Source organism: Eschrichtius robustus, chromosome 6, assembly GCF_028021215.1.
Source record: "Eschrichtius robustus isolate mEscRob2 chromosome 6, mEscRob2.pri, whole genome shotgun sequence".
NCBI classification, from domain to species: Eukaryota; Metazoa; Chordata; class Mammalia; order Artiodactyla; family Eschrichtiidae; genus Eschrichtius; species Eschrichtius robustus.
The window spans coordinates 91,543,473-91,560,988 of record NC_090829.1 but is presented as its reverse complement, the minus strand read 5'-3'; the positions used below and the strand labels follow the sequence as shown (position 1 = coordinate 91,560,988).

At 36.8% G+C, this 17,516-nt stretch overlaps 1 protein-coding gene across 1 annotated transcript in view; it reads right to left on the bottom strand.

Annotated features, from left to right (window-relative positions):
• The window catches only part of IFT57 (intraflagellar transport 57), a 59,052-nt gene extending 42,454 nt beyond the window's left edge, over positions 1 to 16,598 (bottom strand). Inside the window, exons 1-5 of the mRNA XM_068546785.1 lie at positions 16,277 to 16,598; positions 13,578 to 13,740; positions 12,629 to 12,747; positions 8,741 to 8,831; positions 1,682 to 1,750 (exon numbers count right to left, since the gene is read on the bottom strand). Coding sequence (XP_068402886.1) covers positions 1,682 to 1,750; positions 8,741 to 8,831; positions 12,629 to 12,747; positions 13,578 to 13,740; positions 16,277 to 16,482 — 648 coding nt within the window. The 5' untranslated portion in view covers positions 16,483 to 16,598. The remainder of the gene's footprint in view (positions 1 to 1,681; positions 1,751 to 8,740; positions 8,832 to 12,628; positions 12,748 to 13,577; positions 13,741 to 16,276) is intronic.
• Between the last annotated feature and the right edge of the window lie 918 nt (positions 16,599 to 17,516).

Below are 17,516 nucleotides of genomic sequence, written 5' to 3'. Positions count from 1 at the left end.
AATATAAGAATGAAGAGTACAAATATCAGCTTCTTTCTAAGAATAACTGTGTATGCATCTCTACTTTTGTTTTTTTCTTCATACTTTAGAACTCTGTCATCACATCTTCAACACATACAGGAACACCAAGCACCACAGTGTCCTTGCTTAAGATAGGAATCTACCCCGTTGAACTCCTGTTATAAGGTAAAGGAGAAAAAGCAATAGAATTGGGAGTTTGGAGAAACTGAGTTCAAATTAAGCCACTGTAATTTATTAGCTTTTTAAAAGATCAAACTGTCCCAAGGTGATAAATTTCAGTTTTTGTATCTGTAAAATGGAGATAATATCTTCTCAAATGCCTTACAAGGTCACTAAAAAACGTGTTTTAAAGTACTTTGAAAACTACAAAGTGATGTGCAAATGGATTGTTACAACTGGAGTTTATCTGTTTGGATTTAAATGTTAACACATTATTCTGAAATAATTTTCAATTGAGCAACAAAAAATACATTCTTTCATTTAAGAAGCATTTATTCAGAATCTTCTGTGTTATACTATGGAGAATATAAAAAATGATAGTTATCCCTGTTAGCAAGGAGCTTGTACAAGTCAGATTTGAGAGAAGGAATGTGGGGGGAAGGTGTGGTTTTGGTTTTTGCCAACACCTTTTAAGTACTTTCTATGTGCCAGACATCGTTATAAATGCTTTAGATGTAGTAACTCTTTTAATCTTTAAAAACTCTACATAAAAGGTAATATTTTTATCCTCATTTTACAGATGAGGAAGATAAGGCACAAGAAGGTTGGAAACCTACCAAACGTCAGACAGCTAGTTAAGTACTGAAAGTGTCAAATTCAACTCACACTCAGTCAAGTTAGCCACAATGTTTTGTTATATTACACCTCAAGTTGGGCAGAAAATGCACACATATCATTAATAATAGTTACTAATGCTGACTAACAATACTAAGGCAGTGAATAATAAGTGAAGAGATCAGCGTGGGGTGAGGTGGCCAAGGAAGTCTTCATGACATGAACCCTAGATCCAAACTTGTTGGTAGAATTGAGATAAGAATAATTAAATAAAGAACAAATAAGATTGTGTTTCATACATACAGTTTTGAGCATGCAATAGGTATCACTTTATTGAAATATTACATACATATAGGAAAATAGAAAAATCCCAAACGTACTTTTGAAATATCTCATTGAGGGGGTTCTCTTTTATAGACTGGGTTTATTTCCTAATTAAAACAGAGCAAAAACTGACTTGAAGCAACATCTGACTACCTATCCATATACCAGTCTTAATATAAACCATTTTATTTCAAAGAATTACCATTTGAGTATTTCCTATAATCAAGACCATTCAATACTGCCCATTATAATGGAAAATAACTTGAATTATATACATTTTTCCATAATAAAAAAATAACAAAAGGCAAATCAATTATTTCCAGTTTACGTGAGAAGCACTGAGTTGATATTCCATGGTATGGACAGAAGGCTTTCCCACTTGCCCCTCTGATTTTCATATTTGCTATAATTATAATATTGTATATATAGAAAAACAGTTCGAGAGCTACTTTTCAAATGACACACAAAGCAATGGCCAAGAATGATTTCTACTTGTTTCAATTTCCAGCAGAATATGTGTACTGACTGCCTGTTGGTCCTGTGTGTATCCCATGTAACTTACCAAGCGATAGGTCTGGGCCTTCAAAACGCTGAGATCAATAAAGTTTTCTTCATTGTCTGTCTCCTCTTCCTTAGAAAAATAGAAGAGTTTAAAAGTTAATCATTATAAAAGTTGTAATTAAAAAAGGTATTTTCAGATTTCACATACTTAATATGCTAAGCTCTATAGAAAGACTAATGCAGGAAAGAGTATTTAAAAGCCTAGCAGTGTGCATAAAGTAGGGCATAATGTTATCTGTTTTTTGAGGTTTTGATGATGCCATTTAAAAATAGGACCTCTTTTAGAGTCACTGAAGAAAAGAAAAAAAGAGAGAATGATGCCACTGCTGTGAAACTGGGGATAAATAAACATAAAAACATAACAAGAAACAGTCCCAAGTGGCATATCTGAAATAAAGAGACACTGGAAGGAGTTAATGGAAATTTTGAGTAACATGACTAAAGTGGACAAAAGTAAGAGGCTGACAGATATAGAATACTCTCACCTACTCCAGGGACCAATCACATTAATGTATATTTTTGACATCTCATCTTTTATATGCTCAAGTTTAAAGATATTAAATATTAAATCTATATAAGGATGTAAAATATACACATGTAAGATACTAACCTTGTATCTTAGATATTAACTATCTAAAAGAAAAGTTCAGGTAGATTCCAAGCTGGTCCTGATTCCTAGCCCAACTGATATGGGGAATGGGGTCAGAAGTGACCCTTTGAGAATCAATCCCCTCTCCAATATACAGTAAATACAGTCTGAGCAGGTTCTCTAAGCATATACAACAAAACAAGAGCAAAGATCAATGAAACTAAAAGCTGGTTCTTTGAGAAGATAAACAAAATTGATAAACCTTTAGCCACACTCATCAATAAGAAGAGGGAGAGGATTCAAATCAACAAAATCAGAAATGAAAAAGGAGAAGTAACAACAGAAATACAAAGGCTCGTAAGAGACTACTACAAGCAACTATACGCCAATAAAATGGACAACCCAGAAGAAACAGACAAATTCTTAGAAAGCTACAACCTTCCAAGACTGAACCAGGAAAAAATATGAACAGACCAATCACAAGTACTGAAATTGAAACTGTGATTAAAAATCTTCCAACAAACAAAAGTCCAGGACCAAATGGCTTCACAGGCGAATTCTATCAAACATTTAGGGAAGAGTTAACACCTACCTTTCTGAAACTCTTCCAAAAAATTACAGAGGGAAGAACACTCCCAAGCTCATTTGACAAGGCCACCATCACCCTAATACCAAAACCAGACATAGATACCACAAAAAGAGAAAACTACAGGCCAATATCACTGATGAACATAGACACAAAAATCCCCAACAAAACACTAGCAAACCAAATCCAATAACACATTAAAAGGATCATACACCCTGATCAAGTGGGATTTATCCCAGGGATGAAAGGATTCTTCAGCATATGCAAATCAATCAATGTGATACATCGCATTAAGAAACTGAAGAATAAAAACCATATGATCATCTCAATAGATGCAGAAAAAGCTTTTGACGAAGTTCAACCCCATTTATGATAAAAACTCTCCACAAAGTGGGCTTAAAGGGAACCTACCTCAACATAATAAAAGCCATATACAACAAAACCACAGCGAACATCATACTCAATGGTGAAAAGCTGAAAGCATTTCCTCTAAGATCAGGAAAAAGACTAGGATGTCCACTCTTGCCACTATTATTCAACATAGTTTTGGAAGTCCTAGCCACGGCAATCAGAGAAGAAAAAGAAATAAAAGAAATCCAAATTGGAAAAGAAGAAGTAAAACTGTCACTGTTTGCAGATGACATGATACTATACATAGAAAATCCTAAAGATGCTACCAGAAAACTACTAGAGCTCATCAATGAATTGGGTAAAGCTGCAGAATACAAAATTAATACACAGGAATCTCTTGCATTCCTATACACTAATGACAAAAGATCAGAAAGAGAGATTAAGGAAACAAGCCCATTTACCACTGCATCAAAAAGAATAAAATACCTAGGAATAAACCTACCTAAGAAGGCAAAAGACCTGTACTCAGAAAACTATAAAACACCGATGAAAGAAATCAAAGATGTTACAAACAGATGGAGAGATATACCATGTTCTTGGATTGGAAGAATCAGTATTGTGAAGATGACTATACTACCCAAAGCAATCTACAGATTCAACGCAATCCCTTTCAAATTATCAAGGGCATTTTTCACAGAACTAGAACAAAAAAATTTTACACTTTGTATGGAAACACAAAATACCACGAAGAAAAAAAGCAATCTTAGAAAGAAAAACAGAGCTGGAGGAATCAGGCTCCTTGACTTCAGACAATACTACAAAGCTACAGTAATCAAGACAGTATGCTACTGGCACAAAAAACAGGAATATAGATCAATGGAACAGGATAGAAAGTCTAGAGATAAACCCACACACCTATGGCCACCTAATCTATGACAAAGGAGGCAAGAATATACAATGGGGAAAAGACAGTCTCTTCAATAAATGGTGCTGGGAAAACTGGACAGCTACATGTAAAGGAATGAAATTAGAACACTCCTTAACACCATACACAAAAATAAACTCAAAATAGATTAGAGACCTAAATGTAAGGCTGGATACTGTAAAACTCTTAGAGGAAAATATAGGCAGAACACTCTTTGACATAAATCACAGCAAGATCTTTTTTGACCTACCTCCTAGAGTAAGAAAATAAAAACAAAAATAAACAAATGGGACCTAATGCAACTTACAAGCTTTTGCACAGCAAAGGAAACCATAAACAAAATGAAAAGACAACCATCAGAATAGGAGAAAATATTTGCAAATGAAGCAACTGACAAGGGATTAATCTCCAAAACATACAAACAGCTCATGCAGCTCAATATCTAAAAAACAAACAACCCAATCAAAAAATGGGCAGAAGACCTAAATAGACGTTTCTCCAAAGAAGACATACAGATGGTCAACAAACACATGAAAAGCTGCTCAACATCACTAATTATTAGAGAAGTGAAAATCAAAACTACAGTGAGGTATCGCCTCACACCGGTCAGAATGGACATCATCAAAAAATCTACAAACAATAAATGCTGGAGAGAGTGTGGAGAGAAGGGGACCCTCCTACACTGTTGGTTGGAATGTAAATTGGTACAGCCACTATGGAGAACAGTATGGTGGTTCCTTAAAAAGCTAAAACTAGAGCTTCCGTAGGACCCAGCAATCCCACTCCTAGGCATATATCTGGAGAAAACCTTAATTCGAAAGGGTGCACACACCCCAGTGTTCATTGCAGCATTATTTACAATAGCCAAGACATGGAAGCAACCTAAATGTCAGTCATCAGAGGAATGGATAAAGAAGATGTGGTACATATATACAATGGAACATTACTCGGCCATAAAAAGGAACGAAATTGGGTCATTTGTAGAGGCATGGATGGACCTAGAGAGTGTCAGACAGAGTGAAGTGAGTCAGAAAGAGAAAAACAAATATTGTATAATATCGCTTATATGTGGAATCTAGAAAAATGGTAGAGATGAACTTATTTGCAAAGCAGAAATAGAGTCACAGACGTAGAGAACAAACGTATGGTTACCAAGGGGGTCAGGAGGAATGGGATGAATTGGGAGATTGGGACTGACATATATACACTGCTATGTATACAATGGATAACTAAGGAGAACCTACTGTATAGCACAGGGAACTCTATTCAGTGCTCTGTGGTGACCTAAATGGGAAGGAAATCTAAAGAAGAGTGGATATACGTGTATGTATGACTGATTCACTTTGCTGTACAGCAAGAAACTAACACAACATTGTAAAGCAACTATACTCCAGTAAAAATTAATAAAAGAAATTAAAAGAAGTATGTAAGACAGTGGTTCTCAAAATGTGATTCTGAGACAGGCAGCATCAGCATCAGCATCACCTGGGAGCCTGTGAAAATGTAAGGCTCCATCCCAGAGCTACTCAGAAAGTAGAAACTCTGGGAGTAGGGCCACTAAAACAAGATAGAGAACTCTGCTAATCTTTGGGGAACTGGAAAGATTTTAGTAAAACATGAAACAATATAAATGCAGATTCCATACACTCAACTAACGTTCGTATTTTTGGCGATGGGGGCAGTGGGGCATAGAGGTGTAGACAAAACTGATCTGTTTACATGTTAAATCTTAAGCATACATGCAGAGGCACACCTTTGAGAAACAGCTCAGTCTATCCTGTGTTTGCACTAATGATGCTCTACTTAACCAGAGCAAATGATTGAAATGCCAGTGACTCAGTGCCCATGGGAGAAGAGACAAGTTTATAATGTTTTTATAATAACCTAATCAGTACTATTTACACAGGTGATCAATAAATACTTGTTGAATTGTGGTGGCTTGAACACTCATAGGCAAAAAGCTTTAACAGTAGGTACTAGAAAAAGGATTTAAGTTACTAAATATTATTAAGAAAGCATTCGAAAGGAATTTGAATATAAACAGACTCAAAAATAGTTTTAAAATAAATTAAGAGGATTTTAATCTCAGTAATTTAGAAGGCACTCAACAATTTCCTGTCATTTCTTTGCCTAATATGTATCCTCTTAATTCTTTTATTGCCAATTACTAAGGATATGATTATATACCGTGAGAACATTCTGTGAGAATATTCTTTGAAAATATTCTGGGTCGTGATCCCCATCCTCCCTCCCTTCCTCTCTGCCTCTCTCTCTCCCTCCTTCCCTCTCTCTCTCTCTCTCTCTCTTTCTTTCCAGTGTGTCCTATCTTTATTTGGCCAGTCTAAAACTGAAGGTTTCGAGTTTCTTGTTGATTATAGACTAACTTTACTCTGTCAGAAATGATCTTTACCATCCTTGAGCTACCCCACAAACTGGCAACAAAATGAAGAACTATCCCACCAGCCAAAGGCTTTTTGGCACTGATCCAGCTCTCCTTAGCAAGAGGAATGGGAGAGGTAAGGGAGGGTTCCTTAGGATAATACAATGACAATAAGGAAGAAAGGAAAGAAAAAAATTCAAGAGACATGACAGCCTCAGAGGCAACCCTCTGAGGAAGGCCTTCAGCTTGATCTTATGACAGTAGAAGGTCTCTACTTCACAGTTCGCAAGAAATGTGTGAAGAGGCTGCTTTCTAGTTTGTTTCTCTAATTTACAGAAACAATAATGCTGCTTTGAACTTTAAATCATTCTCAGAAAAAAAAAAAAGCTATAATTTCTAAAAGGTACAAGCAATATGCTGACAGGTGATTTTTGGTCAAATATTTAATGAACACCTACTATGCACCAGGCGCTGCATAATAAACTGGAGATACAAAAAATGTGCAAAATTGGTTTCTGCCCTCATAGAGTTTTCCTTCTGATTAGTAGGTTTTCTTCCTTTTTTCCCCCTGACTAGCAGTTTTGAGTTATAGGTCTTTGAAGCTAAATATTGATGCACTAGGACCAGGTATCTGTAGATAAGCTATTAACTAATAACTAATAAACAGTAACTAAGAAGACAAGATGAGGAAGATACCCGAGTAAAATAAGTGAGACGAACAACTGGGACTATGTGAGGACTTAGAATTTTCTGAGCCTGAATGGAAAGATCTATTACACAAAGTATAAAGTCTAAACTTAAAACGCCCAAAATGATCTGGACCTGGTCTATCTTCCCAGTTAATCTTAAGCCACCCTCCCCCTCACTTAGAAGATCCGGCCACTATGGTTTTCTCTCAGTTCCTTGGTCATGCTAAGCTCCTTCCTGCCTCAGAGTTTCTGTACATCCAGCACCACCAGGTTCTTGCCCAGTGCCTGCTACATAACAGATGCTCAATAAACACATGAATGACTACATTTTTACCTTAACTTTAAAAAGTTATCACATTAAGGAAGATATCTTTTAAATTGATTAGTTTTATAGTGGTCTTTTTCCTTCTATAAATAGCAGTCATCTTTCTAATACATATGGTTTAAAATATTTCTACTGCTAATAAAATACATGTTAAAAACTTTGAAGATATAAAGATGCATAGAAGAGAAAATAATCATCCATAATCCCTCTACCCATATATAACTAATGTTAATATATTAATATTATTTTTCTTTTTCTGCATATTTTATATAGTTGAGTTTATGCATATAGTATAAGTTGTCATCCTCATGTTACTAACATTTCTTTGTAAACAATTTTTAATGGCTATATGATATTCTACTATCTGATACAGTCTAATTTATTTAATGGTTATTTTCATCATTCACTATAAAATAATGCAGTGATTAATATCTTTGCAGCACATAGAACCTTAGTAAATTACTTTAAGCTGAAATACAGAATATACTTTCTGTGTATTCAAAAAATCACCTGAAAAATTTAATTGGTTTATGACAGTAAAATACACTACAAAGTTTTTTTCCCTGCCATTTTAATTTCAAATCATATGTACACTTCCTAAAACACCAGGGTCAATCCATATCTGGTTCTGAGGAAAAGCTCTTTTTCTCCACCATTTTCCTAGTCTAGTCTGTTGTAGAGACGTGGACATTTAATTTCACACTATGGATAGAATGTTAAGAATGCAGATAGGCCCAGAGGCTGCCAAACAATTTAAATAATGTTGGTATGTATAAGTATTTTTTAAGTTCCTGCAGGGTGGTAATCATCCTAATTTTAGAAGCATAAAGGAGTTCCTGAGAAATGAATGGTGTTCTTATGAAGCTGAATGTATTAATCCTAAATTCTATTGCTCTCTTCTAAATTCTTTATCATTTATGGCCTATTTAAGATCATGAATGGTTGTTAATAAAATGTTAACCCATATAACTAGTGGTCTACTACTTCCTGTCTACATTTGAAGAACCTCTGCTAAAATTCAGACCTCAATCATTACAGAACATGAGCATTAACTTAACTAAAGGTCTAAACAACTGATACTTGGCACTCTATTCAAAAGCTTTTCTTCTCTAGAAACAATGAAATAAAATATATTCCAGAAAATGGAAGTCTAGGAGAATTAAGGGAAATGAATCCAACGGTGAAAATGAACAAAAAGTTCAGCAACACACATACCACAAATTCTTCATCCACTTTATTTAATGTTAATTCTGCATCATCTTCTCCAACAGTTTCTTCTTCTAATTCTTCCACTGGGTATGTTGGTCTAAAATAATAAAGCTTAACATGAGATAAGAGTAAAAAACAAAACATTTCAGCAGAGCAAAAAGGTATAATGTGAATATCAAGGATCCCCCCGCTACACAAGTTCTGGTCCTTTTTCACCTGCCCCCTTTTCCAGAATCACTGTTAAATGTTTCATGTATCCTTCTTGAAACCTTCTACGTAAAGAAGCAAAAATGTTTACCTCCAAATTTGAAGAATCAAGTACATAAATGGGATGATACCACGCATACTGTTAGCCAACCTACTTTCTTTATTTACTAATATACCACACTTAAGTACATATACAGTTGACTCTTGAACAACATGGGTTTGAATTGTGTGGGTCTATTTACACAGAGATTTTTTTCAATAGTAAATACTACACTGCTACACGTTTTCTGGTAGATTGAATCAGCAGATGCGGAACTGCAGATTTGGAGCGACGGCTTATAAGGAAGGCCTACTACGAGTTATACACGGATTTTCCACAGCCTTAAGCTCTGCATTGTTCAAAGGTCAAGTGTACAACTTCCCCCCGCTGCCCCCAACACACCTGCACTGTATTCCACTGAACCATAAGTCATATGACTAGCAATCTCTGGCTGAAAATTGACGTTGTTTCTAGTTTCTTTACTAGACAGTACTGAAAAGATCATCCTTATACATTTATCGTTTATGTATATCATTTAAAATAAATTTGTACAAGTATAAGGGCTGGGTCGACAACTTTGTACATTTTATTGTTTTGCTCGATATTGCTAAAACCAGCTTCCAAAACGTTACCCTAATTTACACTCCCAACAACAGGGACTCTGTTTCCATACATTTGCCAATATGGTAAACATCTGCCAATATGGTATACAAACTTTAATCTTTGCCAATCATCTAAGTGAAAAAACCTCACTCTTGTTTTAACTGCATTTCTTTCACATGAGAGCGGTTGAATACCTCTTCATGTTTCAATTGGTTATGTGTGTTTTTCAGTGAAATGCATATTTATGCCCTCTGTCCTTGTGTATGTATACTAAGAAAATTAATGCTTTGCCTAACTGTGTTAAGAATATTTTTCCTATTTATTTCTTATACTTTTAGCTATTCAGGACTGTTACAGTTCTTATTGCATAGACTTAGCAACATTTTCTTGCATGGGTCCTAGCTTTAACATCATATACATAAGGCTTTTGCATCACATGACACGTCCCACACCCCTTTGGTCTTTCAGCACTCCTATAGTTTCATTTTTCACATTTACATCTTTGATCAATCTGAAATTTATTTTTTAAATTTTTAAAATGTATTTATTTATTTATTTTTGGCTGCATTGGGTCTTCGTTGTTGCGTGCAGGCTTTCTCTAGTTGTGGTGAGCGGGGGCTACTCTTTGTTGCAGTGCGCAGACTTCTCATTGCAGTGGCTTCTCTTGTTTCAGAGCATAGGCTCTAGGCGTGTGGGCTTCAGTAGTTGTGGCTTGCGGGCTGCAGAGCACAGGCTCAGTAGTTGTGGCACATGGGCTTAGTTGATCCATGGCATGTGGGATCTTCCCAGACCAGGGCTCAAACCTGTGTCCCCTGCACTGGCAGGCAGATTCTTAACCACTGCGCCACCAGGGAAGTCCTGAAATTTATTTTGAGAGAAGTAATAAGAAGGACTTCAGCTTTGTTCTTATTTCCAAAATCTAATCAGTGGTCCTAACACTAAGTATTGAACACTCATTTCTCCATCAAGATTAATGACACACATTTCCCATACTGAAAATACTCAAAAGTATTTGGGGACTTCCCTGGTGGTCCAGTGGTAAAGAATCCGCCTTCCAATGCAGGCGATGAGGGTTCGATCTCTGGTCAGGGAACTAAGATCCCAAATGCCGCGGGGCAACTAAGCCCGCGTGCCACAACTGCTGAGCTCGTGTGCCTCAACTAGAGCCTGTGGGCCGCAAACTACAGAGCTCACGCGCTCTGGACCCTGTGTGCCACAACTACAGAGCCCATGCGCCCTGGAACCTGTGTGCCACAACTAGTGAAGAGAAAAAACCCGCACACCACAACTAGAGAGAAGCCCGCATGCCACAAAGAAAGATCCTGCATGCCTCAATGAAGATCCCGTGTGCCGCAACTAAGACCCAATGAAGCAAAAATAAATAAAATAAAAAAAATAAATAAATCTTTACAGAAAAAGTATTTGCATTTACTCCTGGAAAGTTATTTTAAAAATCCATACCTCAGATAGGTTAACAAAATACAAAAATCGACATTTAATACTAAGGAAGTAAAGTACTACAAACCAAATCAATCTTCTTAAAGAATAATTTCCTTTTTTTTTTTTTTTTTTAACTAATTAGAACTAGAAAATATCTTAAAGGCAATGTTTTCCTAGGATTTCTACGTTTTCTAGGGTTTGTTTTAGCATATTTAGATATATAAAATAAGCATCTATAAACACGTAACTTCTACGTCACTTACATATCACATAGTTGATACATTCTCTAATCCCTATTTTCAATGTTTCCCCCTGCTTTCCCCCCATGTATATACGGTCCCTATAAATTATCCAAATCACAAATGCGTGGCCAAGAATAAGATATGCTAAGAAACAAAGGAAGTACCAAATTAAATAGTGGTTAAGATACCAATAATTTCTGGTGAATTTAGAATTAATTAGGCAATAGATTTAATAATTTTTAAAAAATGCCAAATGCAGGATATCTCATAACTTTTCATGGAATCTAATAAAGAAGTAATGTAGATTATGTACTCATTCTTCACACTGCACTAAGTAGTACTGTTTGGGTTGGAGCATATGAAATTACCACTTTTTTTAGTTCAAAAATAGATGAATATCGGTAATTTCATATGATTCAACCTGATGATAACCTAAGTCAAGTAAGTTTTTAAAAGTATTCATTAATAGAGAGTAGATAACTTTCCTGAGAGAATGTAACTGAATATACATTAAAATATACAAACAATATATACACCTTTCCAAGAAGTTAGTTCTAATCCAAAATCACTGCTTGCTCATGTTTTTACCTGAATAATGCCTTCCACAGTCTCTAACCTATCAATAATCCCAATCTCCAAAGGACCAAATTTATATATTTTCTAATTATAACCTATACAAATTGACAGTTTCTTAATATTTTATTCCCTTATCCAAGTGGTCAACATTTATTGAGTATCTATGATACATCAAATGCTATGTTAACTGCCATAGAGTACATACAAAGATTTCATAATTTCTAGCAAGAAAGTCAGACCTGTAAACAAATGACTTTAATACCATGGTATAGATACAACAATAGAAATATAAACAAATCACAGGTCAGAGAAAGAAGCAATGAACAATGCCTAACAGAGTGTCAGGTGGCTTCTTCAGTATTATTCTTGCCCAGTCACTATAAACAAAGGAGAAAATCCCACTTAAAATACTATATTAATTTCCATTTTTTTCCTTAAATCTGTAGCTATCATTTACCCCCAAGTATATACTATCTTTGGTTGTATAAATAAATATATGCAAACAAACTTTTAAAAAATTTCCTAAATTGACCAGGATATACAGTTACAGTTAAATCTTTAATAATTATATATCTGAACTGGGAAGGGGCACAATATCAGAACTGGTTTTGAAGATACCAGATATTCCAATTTTGTCTATACTAACTTTTCTAATTAAGTGTGGCATTTTCAGTTTAGAACAGTCAAGAAGAAATACTTCCTATCAGTTCAATTAAATAGCTCTGAACCCTTAGAAGAAAAAGCTACGCACATAAAATTACTGTTGCCAGGTTGGGTAATTTTTACCTTTTCCAAGTGAAACCAATATATTTTAATGCTTCTTCGGCTAAACAGTCAAGAACATAGCATACATGCGCTCCATAACCCGATTTTAATTTTGAAGGAGGAAAATCTGCAGTTCTACCCTGAAATACAAAAGATAAACTGGGTATAACTTTTTATATTGCAAATGTCAAAATATTTTAAGCAAAGTACTGCTGAATAAATGTATCACTTCTCTATTCTTCAAATATGATTTAAAATAACTAATTACATTGCTTCTTAGAAATCCATCTCTTTAGTCTTTTTTTTTAATCCATTGGTACAGAAATACTAAAGGAAAATGAAGATGTTTTACTGTCAAAAGTATCAAATTAAAAGGCAATAACCTCATGACAGCAGAACAAATCATTGATCTTGTTAGAGTGAAAATTCAGTATAACCACTAGGTTGGTATCATATCATTAAACAACCATGCAAAGGATGAAGTGATTCACTTGTCAAAAATCAATAACATGTGTGCCAAAAATTCTTACTGCTTGTCCCCAGGAAAAGTCAGAAAAGTACAACTGCTATCATGGTCTATTAAATCAAAGTTCCCTTCAAAATACAGTGTTTCAGCTTCCTAGTTTTTAGTCATTTTTTAGAAGGAGAACTAAGTATCCATAAATTTATCTCAGAGACATATCAAGATTAAGAAAAATATTATTACTTTGGGCTATAATGTGTGTACACTAAACATGTTTAGAAGTGGCATTAATGTTATAATATCAACCATTCTGAGACGATTTTACCTGAAAAATAAATCTAGATATAATTATATATATACATATATACACATATATATGCATGTGTGTATATATAGTTATTCAAAGAGAATTCTTCTAAAAGGCTAGCATTTACGTGGCTGTATTATCAATATTAAAAATGTCCTAACTTGAGAAAATGCAGAAAGAAGAGAGTTGTTTACACTTACGAATGATCGAAGTTCAGATAATATGTTAGAGATTGTTGCATTAGGGTCATCATATTCTTGAGGTTGCTCAAAGGGGCGTCCTGCTTTATTAATCAACCAAGCAGCAAGAGTGCAAAACATGTAGAACTGTTCCCCAGGATTGGTAGGCAGTGCAAAATAGTGTCTGTTTCAAAAGAAGGGGGGAGGGTAGAATATGAAATATTTCAAACAAGTCCATAGTAGCTAAAGGAGCTAAATCCAAAATTGCCAAAGGATTTTTTTTCCAAATGGCTCTAACAACAAAACACATTGATAATTCACTCTTTGAAGTTTCTAGTAATCCACAACACTCACATTAAAGTTTTTAATCAACAGGATAAGGGCAATACTACTGGACACAAAATATTAGATCAAAGACTTTACATCCAGAAAGTGCAGGTCATGTTAAAAAACCGAGCATGTAGAACTTTGGCCAAAATCATTTATGTGTCAGGAATAATTAATAAGAGAGTACTTCCAGAAAATGGTCATTTGGAATTAAGAGATGCTCAGAGTTTAAAAAAAGACCTTAATGATTATTCACTATGCATTTTTACATTTTTTACAATGTCACTGTTACCTTTGCTTACTGTTTCTAACCTATCCTCTAGGTTAAACAGTTTTTCTCATCTTGGCTGCATATTGAATCACTTGAGGAGCTTGTCAAACTATTGCTACCTTACTACACATTGCTTCTTCCCTCTCAGATTAAATCAGAACTTCTGGGAGTGAAGCCCCAGTATGCGCATGTTTCAAAAGTTTCCTAGGTGGTTCTAAGGTGCAGCCAGGAGTAAGAACCACTGCGTTTGTATCACATCCCCAGTCTAACAAACATTCGTTTGCCTTAGATTAAATCCCCTAGCCTACTAAAACTAGCCCTATGAGGGTCAACATGATTTGTGCCTAAACACATCAGGAATAAAACCTGCTAGCAACAGCATTTGTCAGTTTGATCAAAGATCTTATTTTGCTTTTATGTGTAGCTATCACTATTGTGTTTACATTTGGATTTATAGATATTATAACTAATTTTCATAAGAATCAGCAGTCTACTCCTTCCTGTTTCCAAAACTTTTTCCTGCAGGGTAAGTGTAAATGTTCTGAAAGATAACAGAAAGCTGGGAAGAAAAAAAGGCCATGAACTCCTTCCAGGTAGGTATCAATATATGTTCACACACTTCTAACGACTCATCTTTTCCGTATCAGCTGATAACAACTCCAAGACAGACGAATGGATACTGATAAATACTGTAGACCTAGGACAGTGGTTCTCAAACTTTAGCAGGCATCAGAATCACCTGGAAGGCTTGTTAAAACACAGACTTCTGGGCCCCACTCCTAGGATTTCTGATACACTAGACCAGGGAAAGGGCCTCCACTTCTAATAAGTTCCCAGGTGATACTGATTCTGCTGGTCTGTTGACTGCACTTTGAGAACCATTAAACTAGGATATTTCCATGCAAATCCATGACTCAAAGTACCTTGCTGAACTCCTGAGGAAATAGCATAGAGATTATATCAATAGAACCTTAAGGCCTTTCTTTTAGTTTGAAAAATATACTTGGAGAAAAAAAACACATTTTTATTAACATAGAAGTTGTTGGTTGTTTATATTATCCTATTCATTTAAGTAATAACTTCCAATCCTACAATTTCTATCATGAATCAAGCAACAATGATTCTTCCTCTAACTTTTCTCCTATTATGGACTGGCTTAGCAATATGGGCAGTTTACATGAAGCCTACATATTTTCTAATGTGAGTTATTGGAAGAGAGCAAGAAATGAGATCCAAACTGTCAAGGGAAATTATTTGAGACTAGCTGTAGCCTTTAAGTACTACAAAGTCTTGATCTAAAATAAACACAAAAAAATTAAGTAAGTACTAATGTGAAGGAAAGCTACAAAACTTATTTATGAGGCTATCACTAAGCTACACTGACTGGAAGAGAAAGTTCTAGCTGTCCACTATCCTCAGTAACTAATGCCAGTGGCTTCAGGATATGATGGACTTATTCCCCGCCAGAACAGGGCAGGCCTTTGCGTTCTATGAGAGAGAGACAATTCCAATAATCGTCATTTCATTTGCCTTTTTCACTTCTCAGTTTCCGAGAATACTGTTACTGCAAGGGCAGAAGTCTTTTAAACCACAGCAATTAGTGAACAAGTTTACTAACTGCATATAAAGTGCTCAGCAAGGTCTAGGTACCCACAGTTACAAGTTGTAGGGACAGGCTCTCAAAGAGGAAAACAAAAACTAGAGATAGATCTAAATTGATAATGGCATTCATCTTGCGGGATGAGATTATGAGTGATTGCAGTACTATTTTTACACATTTTCTTGTGTTTTCTGAGTTTTCTATGAGGTTGTTTTATTACGTTTATAATCAGAAAAAAAAAAAAATTGTGTTTTATGGAGCTGCGTGTGTGCTCTAGGCAAGCTGTCTTCCAATCCTATCTGTAGTTCCAAAACTTTACTCTCCCTACAAAAATACGAAGTCTAAGCTCCGTGAGTAGTCCGGCCCTCCGTCGCCAAGTTTGGGGTGAAGTGCCCTTTCCTGCGTAGGAAGACGCAGGCAAGTGCTCGCTAACTCGCGCTTGGCGTTCCCCCGAAGGCCGGAGGAAGGCATCTCCCCAGAGCCCAGCCAGTATCCAGGCGCTCGGGGGACGAGGGCACCCACCTGGACGGGGGCTTCAGGTTGTTTTTCCGGAGGAGATCCTCCTCATAGCGCAGCAACTTCAGCTTCTCCACCAGGTCCTCCATCACCACGAACATGTGGTAGGCCGCGCCGGGGCCCCGCTCCACGACCGCCTCCCCGGCCCCTTCGCCGCGGGACCGAGACACCCCATCCTCCAAACCCGACGGCATGACCACTGCCGCTGCCATCGCGGAACAGACAGAAAGAGCCCAGCGTCAGCTCCGGCCCACAGACCTCCGCGGCCTGCGCTGGCGCAGCCAGGACCTCCGCGGCCGACTACCAGGCGACCGCCGGGCAACCCATCACCGGGGCAACTAGACTCCGCCTCCTTCCCGCCTAGTCTCTTCTAAATTCCCTCCAACCAGGGCGGGCTCCCTGGATGACGTCACGCGTGCTCCCCCGCCCCTTCCCCGCCTCTAGGGAGGCGGTGGCTAGGAGACAGCCCCGCCCTTGGGGGGCGTGGCTTTCTCCTACTCACGTTAGGCCACGCCTCCTCCCGCTGCAATTTAAACACAGAGGAGGGTCCGCGGGCGTTTCCGCTGTGCTCTGTTGGTGGTCCTTAGCAGGCTTTAGGGGGCTTGGGCTGTTGGTTGCCAAGGGCCCCTGAGTCGGAGTGTGAGTCAGCTGGTAGCAGTTAAAAAGAGTAAAGGGAGACGTGCAGTATTGAAGACTACGCTAGCCTGATGGTATCTTTCTTACTTTTCAAAACTGAAAGTTTTTCACAGTTGTAAAGAGTCGATATCATAGGTTTCCCCTTACCTCAGGAGCTTTCCAACGAGAATTTTCATTAGTCTTTCTCTCATTCGGGAATGCTGTGTTTAACAATATATTGTAAGATTTGAAGTAGTATAATTCTCCGCTGTTACTCCAGGGCTGGGAAAAGTTGTTGGTTGGGAGGGGGTGGGGAAGAAGAAAGGCTGAGGATAAGCAGAAAGGAGGCATGAGGAAGGATTTGTTCTGCCTCAGAAATAAGAACTCTAAACTCACATCCTGCTGCTTAATCTGTTTCAAGCCCATTACACGTAGTATAAAGTTTGGGGGGTTCCTTGTTAAAAATCAACAAAATAAAGGAGATAATCTTGAAAGGAATTTCCCTGCGCTATAACTCTTAAGTGTGGCTAAAGACGAGTGTTAACTGCTGTACTGCACAGCTGTTGACCTGGAAAATACAAGAAAGGGCGTAATTGACCACAGCTTTACAGTTGTCAAAAAGAGTTTGTGT